The 16,790-nt window shown below is 39.6% G+C and overlaps 1 protein-coding gene across 2 annotated transcripts; it reads left to right on the forward strand.

Annotated features, from left to right (window-relative positions):
- The first annotated feature begins 1,803 nt into the window (after positions 1 to 1,803).
- On the forward strand, positions 1,804 to 16,334 carry LOC131342210 (PAK4-inhibitor INKA2-like). Of its 2 annotated transcripts, none has more exons than XM_058372887.1 (2): positions 1,804 to 2,045; positions 13,521 to 16,332. In XM_058372887.1, exons 1-2 carry the CDS (start codon positions 2,010 to 2,012, stop codon positions 14,556 to 14,558), a joined length of 1,074 nt encoding a protein of 357 aa, XP_058228870.1. In that variant the 5' UTR covers positions 1,804 to 2,009; the 3' UTR covers positions 14,559 to 16,332. The 2 variants fall into 2 exon arrangements, with proteins under 2 accessions (XP_058228870.1, XP_058228871.1); XM_058372888.1 differs by lacking the exon at positions 1,804 to 2,045 and adding an exon at positions 10,719 to 12,725 and having other exon boundaries at positions 13,521 to 16,334.
- The last annotated feature ends 456 nt before the right edge of the window (positions 16,335 to 16,790 follow it).

Raw genomic sequence — 16,790 nt, forward strand, 5'->3', positions numbered from 1 at the left:
GTGTGATTATTAATAATGATGTCCTCTCTTCAGTTATATACAGTCAGTTGGAGTTCCTGAGCAACTCATGAATTAGCTCAACATCTGAGTTTATTATAGATTCAACACCAACTCCTCCATTCTGAAGCTTTCAATGTTTCAATGATGGAGAGACAGCATATGTAGAATGTTATTGTGTATTAATTAGTAGCTTGTTGTCCTCAAAGTCAATATGGGGTGGGCATCTTCATGAAGCTTCAACTGGAGCGGGTACATCTCTAGATGCCTCGGGATCCTCTCAGGGTTGCCTTCTTCTCACTGAAGGTCTGAAATCCTCATGAATCTCTAGATGCCTCATTATGATACAATATACTGTACAGATGATGCACTGATGTACCTTTAAAGCACATTCGCAGTTAAAAGATAGGTAGCTTTATTTAGTCTAGAAAGCTGAGATTCTGAAGGAAACATTTATTTATCATCGATGTTGGAATGAAGGTATATGGGATAGCTTTGTTCAGTCCTGAGCTCAGGTTACTGTCTGTGTGGAGTTTCACATGTTCCATCCATGTTTTCTCCAGGTTCTCTGGGTTGCTCACTTCTCCAAAAAGACAGACTGTAAGCAAACTCACATTACTCTATATTGCACCTTGGTTTGAATGAGTGTGTGTATGCACGGTGAACTGTGTTGGACTGGCTTCCCATTCATCCAGGATATATTCCCACCTCACACTCAGATTATTCCTGGGAAATAAGTTCCAGGATCTGCTGAGGAAACTCAAGATACATCATGCATTAAGTACATTTTGCAGAAAATCCAGCTATTTCGAACTGTCTACCAGACTTATTGCACTTAGTGGCATGTTTACTTTTACCAGCTTATAATGCAGCCCCGCTTTGTAAACTGTAAGTAATAATATCTGCGTGAACCTCTCTAAGCCTGAAAAATTAAGTGCCCTATTAAGGGAAGGGGAGGAGTGTGCACGTTTTCTTTGCCTTTGCAGCGTGTGAGGAAATGGGGGGAAGATAAGCAGGAGGACAGCTGCCATGCGGATAGGAGAGTCGAAGAGAAGAAGACAGCAACTGTTACTTAGTCCTGAACCTTATACACTTTTATGGGACAACTTTGTAGACAGAGAGAGAGAGAGAGAGAGAGAGAGAGAGAGACGCAGACACACACACACACAGAGAGAGAGAGAGAGAGAGAGAGAGAGACAGACAGACAGACAGATGTAAACACACACACACACACACACACACAGACACAGAGAGAGAGAGAGAGAGAGAGAGACGCAAACACACACACACACACACACATTTAGAGAGAGAGAGAGAGAGAGAGAGAGAGACAGACAGACAGACAGACAGACAGACAGACAGACAGACAGATGTAAACACACACGCACACACACACACAGAGAGAGAGAGAGAGAGAGAGAGAGACGCAAACACACACACACACACACAGAGAGAGAGAGAGAGAGAGAGACGCAAACACACACACACAGAGAGAGAGAGAGAGAGAGAGAGAGACGCAAACACACACACACACACAGAGAGAGAGAGAGAGAGAGAGAGAGAGAGAGAGACGCAAACACACACACACACACAGAGAGAGAGAGAGACAGACAGACAGACAGACAGACAGATGTAAACACACACGCACACACACACACACACACACACAGAGAGAGAGACGCAAACACACACACACACACAGAGAGAGAGAGAGAGAGAGAGAGGCGCAAACACACACACACAGAGAGAGAGAGAGAGAGAGAGAGAGAGAGAGAGAGACGCAAACACACACACACACAGAGAGAGAGAGAGAGAGAGAGAGAGCACGCACAGCTGCAGGCGCGCGCGTTCCTGAACATGACCCGTGCTTCACGAGCGCTTTTTTATTATTCCCGACAACTGATTTAAGAAGAAAATCTTCCTCAGAAAAGGAAAAGTCACTAATCAGCTCGTTGTTGCTGATTTATTCCTAATGTAATGGAAGATTTTTTAGCGCGTCGGAGCTCATAAGCATGGATTCATGTTTGAAGAGACTGAGACAAGAACTGGTATGTAGACACGCCATGCGTTTATATTATTTATGTTTAATTCCTCTGTTATATACAGGCTATAGAATATACTGCTTGCCTAGCCGGTGTTATGGGATTTCTTTGGTCAGTGGGACAACAATAAACCCCATAACGCACACATATTTACAGAAATAGGGTCTTAAAGCGTCTATCGGAAATGTCTCATTACCGGATGCCACCCGCGCGCGCGCTGTCCTCGACCAGCACGCGTATCCCTGTTTATACATCGCGCAATAAGACTCGCGCGTTTCTAATAATTACTTCTAGTTCGCGCGCACGCCTTAATGCATACATGATCATTTTCACGCAGTTATTTCTGTGCACGTGCCGTGCTTTCAGATCAGATCTCACTGATCCCGCTGGCTGCGGTTTATTGTGGTTGATGATTTATTGCGTGCGTCTTAGCATGTTTTTATAAACACAACGTCATTGTTGATGTCACCAGTGACGTCAGACCACGCTGGGTTTTTTTTTTACGCTGGATTTCCAACAGTTTGGGAAGACACGTTTTAATGGCTTTTTTTTGGGGGGGCAGGGGGTGCATTTGCTTTATTATTGCAGCATTTCCAATCTGCATTGATTTAGAGTTAACTAGTGTCAATAAAAAATACAACAGTTTGATATGGAGCATCTGTCGCAATGACGTTGCTATAGAAACGATAACATGTTTGAACGAGCATTAATAGAAGCTTGTGATTTGCTACTCTTATGAGACGCCCTCTGGCCAATCAGATTGAAGTATTTAACAGCACTGTAGTATAGACTCTTACATGATACTCTACAGTCTTTTGTTTAGTTCTTGTTTATCGAGCCTCTCTTCGCTTTCCGCTAGTTAGAATCATGCTGCGATTCGAAACACGTATCGAACGGCCCGTGATTCATTTTTTTTTTTACTTCCACACACCATCCTCAGCCTCTCCAAACAGAATTAAGTGAAACCTAGACCTGACTCTTCCTGTAATCAGATCCTAATGGAGTTACTCTCCTCTCATACTCCCCGGCCTGGCACGCTCTAGCAGGTCTCTTCTGGAGAGACTCCACCAAATTACTTGCATGTCTACCAGCTGGCACTGAGATCAGGGGTGGCAGGCATGTGCCAGGGCGGATCACGGTTGCCATATCTTGAGTTTGCTAACATGGTAAAGGAGCATGTAGGGCTGCAGCCTGGAGAGACAGATGCATTTAGAAAGGAGCACAGCCGTCTTCCCGGACTTCCTGAGGAGAAGAGTCTGGCACTGGGGTTGGTTTTGCCAGAGATGCCACATGGGCATATCTGTCTGTCTGTATGTCATTTGGGCAAAGGAGTGCCACTTATAAGATCTAAGATGATCTGTTATAGGAAAATAATCAGGCATGGCGTGATGGTTAGCGTTAACAGCCTGAAAGTTGATTACTTTCCAATAACATCAAGCACCACAGCAATTTGCCAAAGATTACATTTTTTATTAACTAGAGTAGATTAGAATAGCCACAAGACAAGAGCAAGAGGGAGGGCTAACTGTTTGTTTTTAAAGTGCACAAGTTACAGTTTTTATCTGTTTCTAGTTTTTACATCTGTGAAACAAGTTAGTCCCTGTTATCTCTTAGTTAGTCCCTGTTATCTGTTAGTTAGTCCCTGTATTGTCTGTTAGTTTAGTACCTGTTATCTGTTAGTTAGCCCCTGTTATCTCTTAGTTAGTCCATGTATTGTCTGTTAGTTTAGTACCTGTTATCTGTTAGTTAGCCCCTGTTATCTCTTAGTTAGTCCATGTATTGTCTGTTAGTTTAGTCCCTGTTATCTGTTAGTTAGCCCCTGTTATCTCTTAGTTAGTCCATGTATTGTCTGTTAGTTTAGTACCTGTTATCTGTTAGTTAGCCCCTGTTATCTCTTAGTTAGTCCATGTATTGTCTGTTAGTTTAGTCCCTGTTATCTGTTAGTTAGCCCCTGTTATCTCTTAGTTAGTCCATGTATTGTCTGTTAGTTTAGTACCTGTTATCTGTTAGTTAGCCCCTGTTATCTCTTAGTTAGTCCATGTATTGTCTGTTAGTTTAGTACCTGTTATCTGTTAGTTAGCCCCTGTTATCTCTTAGTTAGTCCATGTATTGTCTGTTAGTTTAGTACCTGTTATCTGTTAGTTAGCCCCTGTTATCTCTTAGTTAGTCCATGTATTGTCTGTTAGTTTAGTCCCTGTTATCTGTTAGTTAGTCCCTGTATTGTCTGTTAGTTTAGTACCTGTTATCTGTTAGTTAGTCCCTGTATTGTCTGTTAGTTTAGTCCCTGTATTGTCTGTTAGTTTAGTACCTGTATTGTCTGTTAGTTTAGTACCTGTATTGTCTGTTAGTTTAGTCCCTGTATTGTCTGTTAGTTTAGTCCCTGTATTGTCTGTTAGTTTAGTCCCTGTATTGTCTGTTAGTTTAGTCCCTGTTATCTGTTAGTTAGTCCCTGTATTGTCTGTTAGTTTAGTCCCTGTTATCTGTTAGTTAGTCCCTGTATTGTCTGTTAGTTTAGTCCCTGTATTGTCTGTTAGTTTAGTACCTGTATTGTCTGTTAGTTTAGTACCTGTGTTGTCTGTTAGTTTAGTCCCTGTATTGTCTGTTAGTTTAGTACCTGTATTGTCTGTTAGTTTAGTCCCTGTTATCTGTTAGTTAGTCCCTGTATTGTCTGTTAGTTTAGTCCCTGTATTGTCTGTTAGTTTAGTACCTGTTATCTGTTAGTTAGTCCCTGTATTGTCTGTTAGTTTAGTCCCTGTATTGTCTGTTAGTTTAGTACCTGTTATCTGTTAGTTAGTACCTGTATTGTCTGTTAGTTTAGTCCCTGTTATCTGTTAGTTAGTCCCTGTATTGTCTGTTAGTTTAGTACCTGTATTGTCTGTTAGTTTAGTACCTGTTATCTGTTAGTTAGTTCCTGTATTGTCTGTTAGTTTAGTACCTGTATTGTCTGTTAGTTTAGTCCCTGTATTGTCTGTTAGTTTAGTACCTGTATTGTCTGTTAGTTTAGTCCCTGTTATCTGTTAGTTAGTCCCTGTATTGTCTGTTAGTTTAGTACCTGTATTGTCTGTTAGTTTAGTACCTGTTATCTGTTAGTTAGTCCCTGTATTGTCTGTTAGTTTAGTACCTGTTATCTGTTAGTTAGTCCCTGTTATCTGTTAGTTAGTCCCTGTATTGTCTGTTAGTTTAGTACCTGTATTGTCTGTTAGTTAGTCCCTGTTATCTGTTAGTTTAGTACCTGTATTGTCTGTTAGTTAGCCCCTGTTATCTGTTAGTTAGTCCCTGTATTGTCTGTTAGTTTAGTACCTGTATTGTCTGTTAGTTTAGTCCCTGTTATCTGTTAGTTAGTCCCTGTATTATCTGTTAGTTTAGTACCTGTTATCTGTTAGTTAGTCCCTGTATTGTCTGTTAGTTTAGTACCTGTTATCTGTTAGTTAGTCCCTGTATTGTCTGTTAGTTTAGTCCCTGTATTGTCTGTTAGTTTAGTACCTGTTATCTGTTAGTTAGTCCCTGTATTGTCTGTTAGTTTAGTACCTGTTATCTGTTAGTTAGTCCCTGTATTGTCTGTTAGTTTAGTACCTGTTATCTGTTAGTTAGTCCCTGTATTGTCTGTTAGTTTAGTACCTGTTATCTGTTAGTTAGTCCCTGTTATCTGTTAGTTAGTCCCTGTATTGTCTGTTAGTTTAGTACCTGTATTGTCTGTTAGTTAGCCCCTGTTATCTGTTAGTTAGTCCCTGTATTGTCTGTTAGTTAGTCCCTGTATTGTCTGTTAGTTTAGTACCTGTATTGTCTGTTAGTTTAGTCCCTGTTATCTGTTAGTTAGTCCCTGTATTGTCTGTTAGTTTAGTCCCTGTATTGTCTGTTAGTTTAGTACCTGTTATCTGTTAGTTAGTCCCTGTATTGTCTGTTAGTTTAGTCCCTGTATTGTCTGTTAGTTTAGTACCTGTTATCTGTTAGTTAGTACCTGTATTGTCTGTTAGTTTAGTCCCTGTTATCTGTTAGTTAGTCCCTGTATTGTCTGTTAGTTTAGTACCTGTATTGTCTGTTAGTTTAGTACCTGTTATCTGTTAGTTAGTACCTGTATTGTCTGTTAGTTTAGTCCCTGTTATCTGTTAGTTAGTCCCTGTATTGTCTGTTAGTTTAGTCCCTGTATTGTCTGTTAGTTTAGTACCTGTATTGTCTGTTAGTTTAGTACCTGTTATCTGTTAGTTAGTTCCTGTATTGTCTGTTAGTTTAGTACCTGTATTGTCTGTTAGTTTAGTCCCTGTATTGTCTGTTAGTTTAGTACCTGTATTGTCTGTTAGTTTAGTCCCTGTTATCTGTTAGTTAGTCCCTGTATTGTCTGTTAGTTTAGTACCTGTATTGTCTGTTAGTTTAGTACCTGTTATCTGTTAGTTAGTCCCTGTATTGTCTGTTAGTTTAGTACCTGTTATCTGTTAGTTAGTCCCTGTTATCTGTTAGTTAGTCCCTGTATTGTCTGTTAGTTTAGTACCTGTATTGTCTGTTAGTTAGTCCCTGTTATCTGTTAGTTTAGTACCTGTATTGTCTGTTAGTTAGCCCCTGTTATCTGTTAGTTAGTCCCTGTATTGTCTGTTAGTTTAGTACCTGTATTGTCTGTTAGTTTAGTCCCTGTTATCTGTTAGTTAGTCCCTGTATTATCTGTTAGTTTAGTACCTGTTATCTGTTAGTTAGTCCCTGTATTGTCTGTTAGTTTAGTACCTGTTATCTGTTAGTTAGTACCTGTATTGTCTGTTAGTTTAGTCCCTGTATTGTCTGTTAGTTTAGTACCTGTTATCTGTTAGTTAGTCCCTGTATTGTCTGTTAGTTTAGTACCTGTTATCTGTTAGTTAGTCCCTGTATTGTCTGTTAGTTTAGTACCTGTTATCTGTTAGTTAGTCCCTGTATTGTCTGTTAGTTTAGTCCCTGTATTGTCTGTTAGTTTAGTACCTGTTATCTGTTAGTTAGTCCCTGTATTGTCTGTTAGTTTAGTACCTGTTATCTGTTAGTTAGTCCCTGTATTGTCTGTTAGTTTAGTCCCTGTATTGTCTGTTAGTTTAGTACCTGTTATCTGTTAGTTAGTACCTGTATTGTCTGTTAGTTTAGTCCCTGTTATCTGTTAGTTAGTCCCTGTATTGTCTGTTAGTTTAGTACCTGTATTGTCTGTTAGTTTAGTACCTGTTATCTGTTAGTTAGTTCCTGTTATGTTAGTTAGTTTCTGTTATCTGTTAGTTAGTCCTTGTATTGTCTGTTATCTCTTGTGTCATAGCAGCTATAAAAGCAGCTCTCATACAGAGATTGCAGAACTAAAAAACGATCTTCAAACCTAGTGTTTTAGCTGGACAATGTATTGTGCTTAAAAAACACGAAAGTTTCTTCACAAAATCAATAAACCTTTCAAGTTATACAATTCCTCACTTTGGGACGAATAAAGGATTAGTTTAGTCTATTTAGTGCTATTAATCCAAACAAAGATGTACATTTATGGCATTTGGCAGACTCCTTTATACAGAGCGACTTACATTATATCTTATTTAATACAACTTATGGTCAAGGACATTGTTCAAGGTCCCAGAAGTGGCAGCTTGGTGGACCTGGGATTTAAACTCACAACCTTCTAATCAACCTTAAACAGTGAGCTTCCACATCCCCTCAAGGATATCACACAACTCCTCCTAAAAAATTCAGAACCTTTCAGAGTCTAGGACGACGATCTGGAGGTCATTAAAAACGTCTACACGGTGGTCAGAAACGTCCGGTTCTCGCTCGCTCATAAATGCTGTAGAAGTTCTTCAGTTCCTAAGTGGTTTAAGTTCATCACCTGCTCTTACAGCTTTAACCTTAATGACTTGGCTAATTGAATGCCCCCTGTCAGGCACAAGTGTGAACATGATGAGAGGTCACTGGAGGTCAGTCTGTGTGTGGCACAAAGGTCAGGCTTTAACCCTGACGGAACTCAGGGCTATTTTGGGCTGTTTTGACTGACTGATGCAGAAAACCGAGCTGGATTTGTTCGTGGCTTTGTCGGCTTTTTATATTTTTGTTGGGTCGTTTTTTTCAGACGTGTTTTTCAGCAGTCTGATATGCCGATGTTTCATGATCCTTGATCCCGATATAGCTTTTTGCATGGTTTTCGGTGCATGCATGATGATCTTTATTATTATAACTTGATCAATATGATCAATAATTGATCATTTAGCTCCATAAACACACCTTTAGAGAGTTTTTTTTACACTTATTCTTTTAAACAAAGAAGTGCATGGTCTTTTATTAATAAATATATTTTGTTCTGTGGGAAGAAAAATGTGTTTCCGCAAGCTCCAAACGAAATCATGACTCAATTAGACCTTTGCAGAAGTCATGTTAAACATGTTTAGTAAAATTTTGTCTATTTATTTGGAGCTTGAATGATTTTGATTCCTAACACATTAGCTCCAATTTGACATTATTAGGAGACTGCTTGTGATTAAAGTTATTAAGGTTTATAACGTATATAATAATATCATAATAGTGGATTGTTTTTGACTGGAATGCATGAATTAGGGTGTACAAAAGCGAAGCTAAATGAACAGCCCAACATCAATGAACTGTTCAATCCAACACCATTCTGAGAAATTCTTCTATTATCTGTAATGAAAGCTTTATTGATGTTGGGATCATAATGGATTTGGAGCCAGTAATGGGAATGCTACTGTATGTGGGAGCTGGGATTGATGTGGATGGGATTTGGGAATTGAGTCTATCACAAGGCAGCATGTACACACACACACACACACACCTTAAACCCTGAAGACCATGTAAGACTCAAACAAAGCTGAACAATCCAATTTTCTCTCTGAAGAACTGATGTCCTCCTCCAGATTCCTATTATTACTTTATCTTATCGAACATTTTAGGTGTTCTCTGTTCTCCGTGCCTCAGCATGTTTTTTACTTGAAAGTAGGTGGAGTCCCTTCAGCTCAAAAAAACAAACGCTGTAATAAAAGTTCTGCTCCGATGTAAGAATGGCTCCGATTTGAGCCAGTTCTCTGTTGTTCCTCCATCGCTCCTGTTCTTCACAAAGCCCTTCCTTCCCGCCGGCTAAAATTGGCTCGGATTCTGGCGACAGCTGCGGCTGCGTTTACGTGTTTATTGTGCTGGAGATGCTGCAGATAACCTCTAACGACCAGCTCTGGACATGCGCAAGGGACTGTGAACATACACACCCAAGTCAATTTTGTCCTGCAAGGATTAAAGCAGATTACTTACCCTGTTGAGGGCAAAATCGCACAGCTGGAGCACTGAAATCGCCATATTCTGTTACGTTAAGTGAGAAAGCTTTGCGTCCAACTGCTGAGCCGATAATGACGAACGTTGCAGGAGGACAGATTAAGATAAAAAAAAAATAATAAAAAGTGCTCTGTTGAGTGCTTTCGCTAATCCTTGTTCCTTTCCTTCCTTCCCTGTGACTAGGAAGATGCTTCAGTTATCACGCTGAGTAAATCTCCTACGCTCCAGCTTTTTATCAGTGTCAGTGTATAATATATAAAGTGTCTGGCTCTGATATGCAAACCAGCAACGATTATTTTTAAATTTGGCACAAACAGCTTTGATGAAATGCGCCTCAATGCTTCGTTTCGTCCCTAAATAGGTCAAAAGGAAATGTCTCCAGCTTATCGCATGGAAATCCATGCAAATGGAATTTTCTTGCTGGTTTCTGCAGAGCATTTAGATATTTTTAACCTGATGATTTAAGGAAAAGTGATCGATTTGGCCTTGTCTCAATAAGAAGCTGTCTGGATCCCATTTCCACTTCTGACCTTTTGCAGTTCATTTTCATCGGGCAGGATGTCAAATAAGTGCACTCAATTTCCAGGCCCCTGAAAAGCCTTATTAACTCTTATGGCATGAAATAGCCTCATGTGCCCACGCAGTCTCCTGTAAAAGCCCTCATTAGTCTGTGTGACTGCACCGGTCGCATGTGCATGTGTTTCACGGGTCTGTTGATTCCTGCTGCACGTGTGCACTCGTGTTTAAATACTGTATATGCCCTGTGCCTCACGTATACATGAATCCATAAAGACCATGAACAAACATTCATTAGGCACGCAGGATACACTGATTCACTGATACCACAGTCGACACGGTGCCTCATGGCTCTTATAGGTGATGCATAACCACGTATAAAGCTGCAGTAGTGACCTCTTATTTCACATAAAGTATCCCACTATACTGATTGGACAGTTTGCATGCAAGCTCTTTTATTTTTCCTTCTTTAATTAGCGTTCATGCACAAATGATCAAAAGAGGATTCTTCTTCCATATGAAATACAGTATCTCCGATTAAACTTTTCAGATGATATACTATAGCCCTTGAACTTGGATTATTTTGTAATACTACAGCAATGAGAGCATGTTGGAAAAGGACCTTTATTCTTGTTTATTATTATTATTATTATTATTATTATTATTATTTTGTTGATATTCAGCTATATTTTTAGCTACATGTTATCTTCATATGCTCACTGCATAGGGTATAACATACTGCATGCACTGTGCTTAAAGAAAAGCATGACTCAGAAAATGCAGGTTGGAAATGAAGTTAAATGAACTTTATCACAATATTAAACAATATTTTGTTAAATAATGAAATAAATAATTACATAGATAATTAAAATTAAATAAAGATTAATTTAAATTTCTTTAAATTTCTTTTTTAATTTAATTTAATTTAATTTAATTTAATTTAATTTAACCAAAGAAACATTCATCCTAAAATGTCTTAACAGCCCTGAGTACATTACATTACACCACAACCCTCATGGATTCTTGATTCTGTTTGGTCAGAAGGTTGATTCATTTTCCATAAGAGCAGCTTTGACAGTACTTCTGTTTGATAAGAGAAAGCAGTTTATTTCTCGTGATGTTGAGGTTCTCTTTGGGAGTGACATGGTACATCAGAGGGACGGCTCATGTTGGATGTTTGGGGGACAAAGTTTGGGAGACCAGATTAAGATGGTTTGGACATGTTCAGAGGAGGGAGAGTGAGTATAGTGGTAGGAGAATGTTGGACATGGAGCTGCCAGGCAGGAGGAAAAGAGGAAGGCCAAAGAGGAGGTATATGGATGGAATAAATGAGGATATGAAGCTAGTGGGTGCAAGTGTTGAGGATGCAGAAGATAGGGATCGGTGGAGAGAGATGATTCACTGTGGAGACCCCTGAAGCTTCCTCAAACCTCTGTTGCTCTTATTACAGCACATGTTTAATTCCTAATAATATTAGACTTTAAAAGCAGCAAGTGGTTATATAGTAAGAAAAAAAAATTGTATGAAACTTGTTGTCGATTAAAAAAGTGAGAAGCATCAGCTTGCCCTAGTGTTTTGCAGTGTAAGCTCGCTGTCATTTATTTAAAACGTGCGCCTGACATTTACATGTTCATTAACAAAGCTCGTAGAAGTGCCCTTTTCAATCAAGGGAGGAGGCTATTAGCAGACATTGTTCCATTGCACATTACCAGGGGACATGAGCACGGCAACGGAATAAACATCCGAGCTGATGCAGGAAAATGCCAAGACCCTGGGATATTTAAGGGAGATGCAGGATTTAATTAGAAAAACGTGAGTGAGTTGGGATACGTTGTGAAGTCGGTGCTAAGAAGGCATGCTATTCAAACGAAAACCTTCAACAGTGGAGGGTAGCAATTCTGTTTACACGGTTTCGATTATATTTTTATATCAACAGTACAATGAAATATTTGCTATGAATATACATTACATACACTCATGTGTTTGGAACAATGGACAAAGAATTTATCTCATGAAAGCATATTCTGATGCAATTTTGCAAATTTTAGCTCTACTCTTTTCAGGCTTCAAATGAAATGGCTTCAGTAAGCTTTCAGACATCCATATTTCAGTAGAATCTCCCTACACAAGCAGATGTTCAAGCTAGAATCGAGTCTAGATACGCACATGGTTGCCACCTTGGAACATACAAACATGGCACTGAATTATTCACGAGCAATCTTTTTGAAAGCATCAGTAATGGTAGAGCGTAACAGTGTTGTGTGGTGATGCCCACAGGATTACGTAACCAAACAGTCGTTATGTTCAGTGCCTAAAGATGTTTAATTATTCCTAATGAAGTCAGCCATATGTGTGGTGTATGCAGATGGAGAGCATACGGATGGTTCTAATTAAGTGGAGCTCATTGGAAGTAACATACAAATAAAAGCACTTTTTATACCGATAAATAAAATATCCAAGGTTTATAACATGGGGGTTTCCCTATCATCATTAGATATTTGTTGTTTTTTTTGATAGAATGGTCTATTAATAGTTAGTAATAACAGGTTCAGAAAACAGTGTAAATATATCTGCCCTTTGATACCTCCTATCACTTCTACTACTGATATTATCCAGAATGGAGTCAATAATTATTTCCAGAGTGGCTAAAACTCAGTCATGACATATGGCATCCCTCTACCACCCCCACACTGTCACTCTCACCAGTTTCTGTCAATCGATTATGCTTGAGTGAACCTGCCCCCCTGTTTGGGATTAAAGTCTAGACATGTCCTATTGGGCGCCAGAGCAGAACAAGGTCTCCAATTGGCAGAAAGCTAGATATAGGGCTAGCAAACTTGGCCTCTGAAAGGTGAGAGGACAAGAAACTGACAGAAGGGAGGAACTCCCCTGTGAGAAAGATGATGCAAGGTAAGCCGATAGTCCCTTTTTGTGTTTGGATTACATGTGAAATGCCGTCAAGAAAGATAACTGAGGGATAATGATGTGCAATTAGATAAGCTGTAAGGAAATACGCAGAAAATGTGTTGCTTGGGAATGACATCATCAGCGTTTCTTGAGCTAAGTGGTTGTTGATGTTGAGTGCTGAGATGTGGTCAGTTTCACATTAATGTGGTCTTGCTGAAGCTGAAATACCTCTAATTTTGCACTATACGATGAGGTAAACCTCTCAAGTCTTTACAAGCTGGGTATAAATGTGTGCTTGATGAATGGTATACTTTGATTATTGGTCTTTCTTTATACCTTTTAACCCAGAAACAAGTATTTCTTTAATAGAGCTTCTTGATAAGGTTCCAAAAATTCAAGGTGATCACTGTACCGCCTTAAATAAAGGGCTGCTCAAGGTTTCTTGTAGCTTTCTAAAGGATTTCTTCTCCATTCTTGTTGCCCTCTGTTGTTGGTTTTTTATAGAATTTGTACAAGACTTTCCAGATGAAAAAACCAAACAGCCCTTTGGTTGTTTATCTGGGTGGAGGGAGAACCCTTTGGAGGATTTATATAGAAGCAACAAAATGTTTTACTATCAGAGATGATCTCCAAATATATCCCCTTAAGAGAGCTTGAAAACCTTAATTATCCAAAAGCCTTTGAGATTCCATTTTTTCTAAGCGTTTTTCCAAGGAAAAGATCTCATATCAGTGTATGTCATGTTAACTAATTCCTTTTATTCCTTTAATTCCATTCCTTTGCCTCTTCTCTCTGCAGCTTTCTATGAAGGAGGCTGGTGATGATCTTCACGATCAGATGAACTCCATGATGGGAGCTCTCCAAGAACTCAAACTTCTCCAAGTCCAAACCGCACTTGAGCAGCTGGAGATCTCAGGAAAAAATTGTGTGGCTCCACCACCATCTAAATCCATTAATACTGAGCTTGAAGACCAGCAACATCAATCATCTGAGAACTCTAGCCAAGAAGAACAAGTTCAATTCCATCATCTACATCGCAGTAGTGTTGCGACTTCACCCTCTACATCCAGCCTAGAGAGTGAGGGTATGCCTTTGCTCAGGAAGATCTCAGGATACTCTGCTCCACAAGTGGAATATTGTGGCCCAAAAATGGGTCAAACACCAACAGACCACCAAAGCATGCACCCTCACTCATCCAGTGGAGTTACACCAGTGGATCTGTCCGGGATTCTCCATAGCTTGTCTCGAGAGGGACCATCTTTGGATAGTGACTACATCGAGGACAGCTTGGACGATTCCGGTGATTGGACGTCCTCCCTTATGAGTCGCAGCCGCAATCGTCAACCTCTGGTACTCGGTGACAACGTGCTTGCTGACCTGGTAGGCAACTGGCTTGACCTACCTGAAGTGGACAAAGACTGTGTTGATGGGGGAAAGGGAATCAACAGACCAGACTCCCCAGCTCACCCACTCTACCTCAGCCGATCCCAAGAACTCTGCAAAAGATTCTCGCTCACCAGCAACATCTTTAAAAAGTTTCTACGTAGTGTGCGACCTGACCGGGACAAACTGTTGAAAGAAAAACCTGGCTGGATGCCACCGGGTCATGACTCTGAAGGAGAGCTTTTTAAAAGACCCAAGAAAACCACCAAGACCAAGGGTAGATTCTACTTACCATTCTGGTCAGGGGGTGGACAGCAAGCCAAGGGTAGATTGTGTCCTCAGCCAGTAGAAGAGAAGGGCCAAGTATTAGGACTTTACCTAGATCAGGGTCCTACAGATGCAGTGGAAAAGGTCCAGCCTTTGCTTGATTACAGTACAGCTGTTTGGGTTTAGCCGGGATTTTCTGGGGGAAATTAAGGGGGCGGGAATTCAACTCGCGTAGGATTGAGTGAGATTAAAATAGCTTTGGATCTAGACTTTATCAATGACAATCTATTAAATCCTTCAGGGTGTGAAACGGGATCTTGTTCAGACGGCGCACTTAACTGCACTCGACTCTCAGTGAGAATACAAATGCCCAAGACACTTCTGCTGATATGCTTATTATATAACTCTTTCTTGTTTTTAATGTCTTGCACACAAGTCTACCATGATGTCTGTACTGAATGACCACAGTCTGCACTGAATTACCCCGGTCTTCATTCAGGGCAAATAGAGGTTCCTCTGAGCTACTGTAAAACTGATCAGCATGTTTACTTTGGATCTGAAATTTTATTATGTATGGCACAGATCTATCTCCCAACACTTTCATGTAGACCTGCCGTTAGTATCTTAAAGAAAGCGAAAAACTTTTTATTTACCTAGAATTTAATCTCACGCTAGTACTTACACTCAGTGAAACTCTTTTGTCTCAATTACAGTCCCAAATAAAGATTTAATTTGCGTGGGAATTGGATTCGATTAACTGCATGGACATACATAGGATAATATTGTACATGATGTCAAAAACATATAAGGTGTCCAAAGGAGATCTTTTAACATGCACTGTGGACTGAGGTGAGAAATCGAACATTAAGTTTGCTTGCGTTTTTTATTTTGCTACATGGGTTTATATGATGTAATTGTGCTTTATATTAATCAGGGCCTTGTGTATGCAAACATACCTGATAATGAATATGTTATGATATATATTTTCACAGTTTTTCAACTTTCTGTCAATCTGATATAAGCAAAAATGACACTTTTTTCTGTAGGGAAAAGCCCATATGTACTATATACGAAAAGCATGTGGCTCCAACTGACCGTGCCTGCAGATCAGATTATTTTAATTAGTCTTTTTAAATCTTACATAATCTTAAATATAAGGTTATGTTTCCCAGTATTTTTGGCTCGTCAGGGAACGAAACGGATAGTTACACTGAGTTTTGTTTCAAGTATATTTCAGCATCGTGCAGCATTCTCAGTTCACGACACAAGTGTAAAGTAAGGAGGAGAAAATGCTGATACACAAAAAGCCATTCTGTGCTCTGAGGGTGGAAATGAGCTGTCGACACTTTTCTACCGTAGTCGCAAAGTACTTTTGTACAACTAACTCGGATTTCTACCGTGGGAATGGGAATGGAAATGTATAAATACATAAATGAGGTCTGGTTTGTTAAGCCTGTATTTTATTGTCTTGCCAAAGCAAGGATTGTTTTTAAATCAGTGTGTGTGTAAATATACTGTCACAATTTTCAATAAAAAAAAATATATTTCTTTATAAAATCCTAATTAAGTGTGAGTGATGACCTTACTACATATCTCTGGGCTACAACATAAAGGGAAGCCGTATTCGTTGTGAGTTTTCAAAACTATTGGCACCCCCCCATCATTAATATTCAATGATGCCTCCTCTGTAGAGAAAAACTCATTAAACCTATTCCTATAATATCCAACAAGATTGAAGATTTTGAGGGTCTGGGTTTCGGAAGAAGCCAAACAGGATGTTACTGAGGCGGTGAATATTGGATATAATGTTAGTAAAAATTAATGAGGAGAATATTTACATTTACATTTCTGATTTCGGGCATTTGGCAGATGCTCTTATCAATAGTGATGTACAAAAGTGCTTTGAAGTATCAATGAATAGATTTACACAGGTTCAATAGGTCATGGACTTAGGATACCATCAGCCTAAAAACTGTGTTGTTGGGGTGTGGTTTTTTTTAGACAACATACAACATACAACAATACATTAATTAAGAGCTAGTTTAAGTGTATCAGGAAGAGGAAGATCTTCATCCGACGGTCAGTAAGACTCGGCTGTTCGGACATCTACAGTAGAGGAAGTTCATTCCACTACCACGGTGCCAGAACAGAGAAGAGTCTTGATATATACCTACCTCTTACCCTGAGAGATGGTGGGACCAGTCAAGCAGTGCTAGTAGATCTGAGGGAACGAGGTGCAGTGTGAGAAGTAATAAGAGCTTTGAGGTAGGAGGGAGCTGGTCCAGTCTTGGCTTTGTAGGCAAGCATCAGTGTTTTGAATCTGATGCAGTAGTTACTGGAAGCCAGTGGAGGAGCGCAGCAGTGGGGTGGTGTGGGAGAACTTTGAGAGTATTTTGATTTAAAATAAAGCAATATTGC

The sequence above is a fragment of the Hemibagrus wyckioides genome, linkage group LG21 (assembly GCF_019097595.1).
Source record: "Hemibagrus wyckioides isolate EC202008001 linkage group LG21, SWU_Hwy_1.0, whole genome shotgun sequence".
Taxonomy (NCBI): domain Eukaryota; kingdom Metazoa; phylum Chordata; class Actinopteri; order Siluriformes; family Bagridae; genus Hemibagrus; species Hemibagrus wyckioides.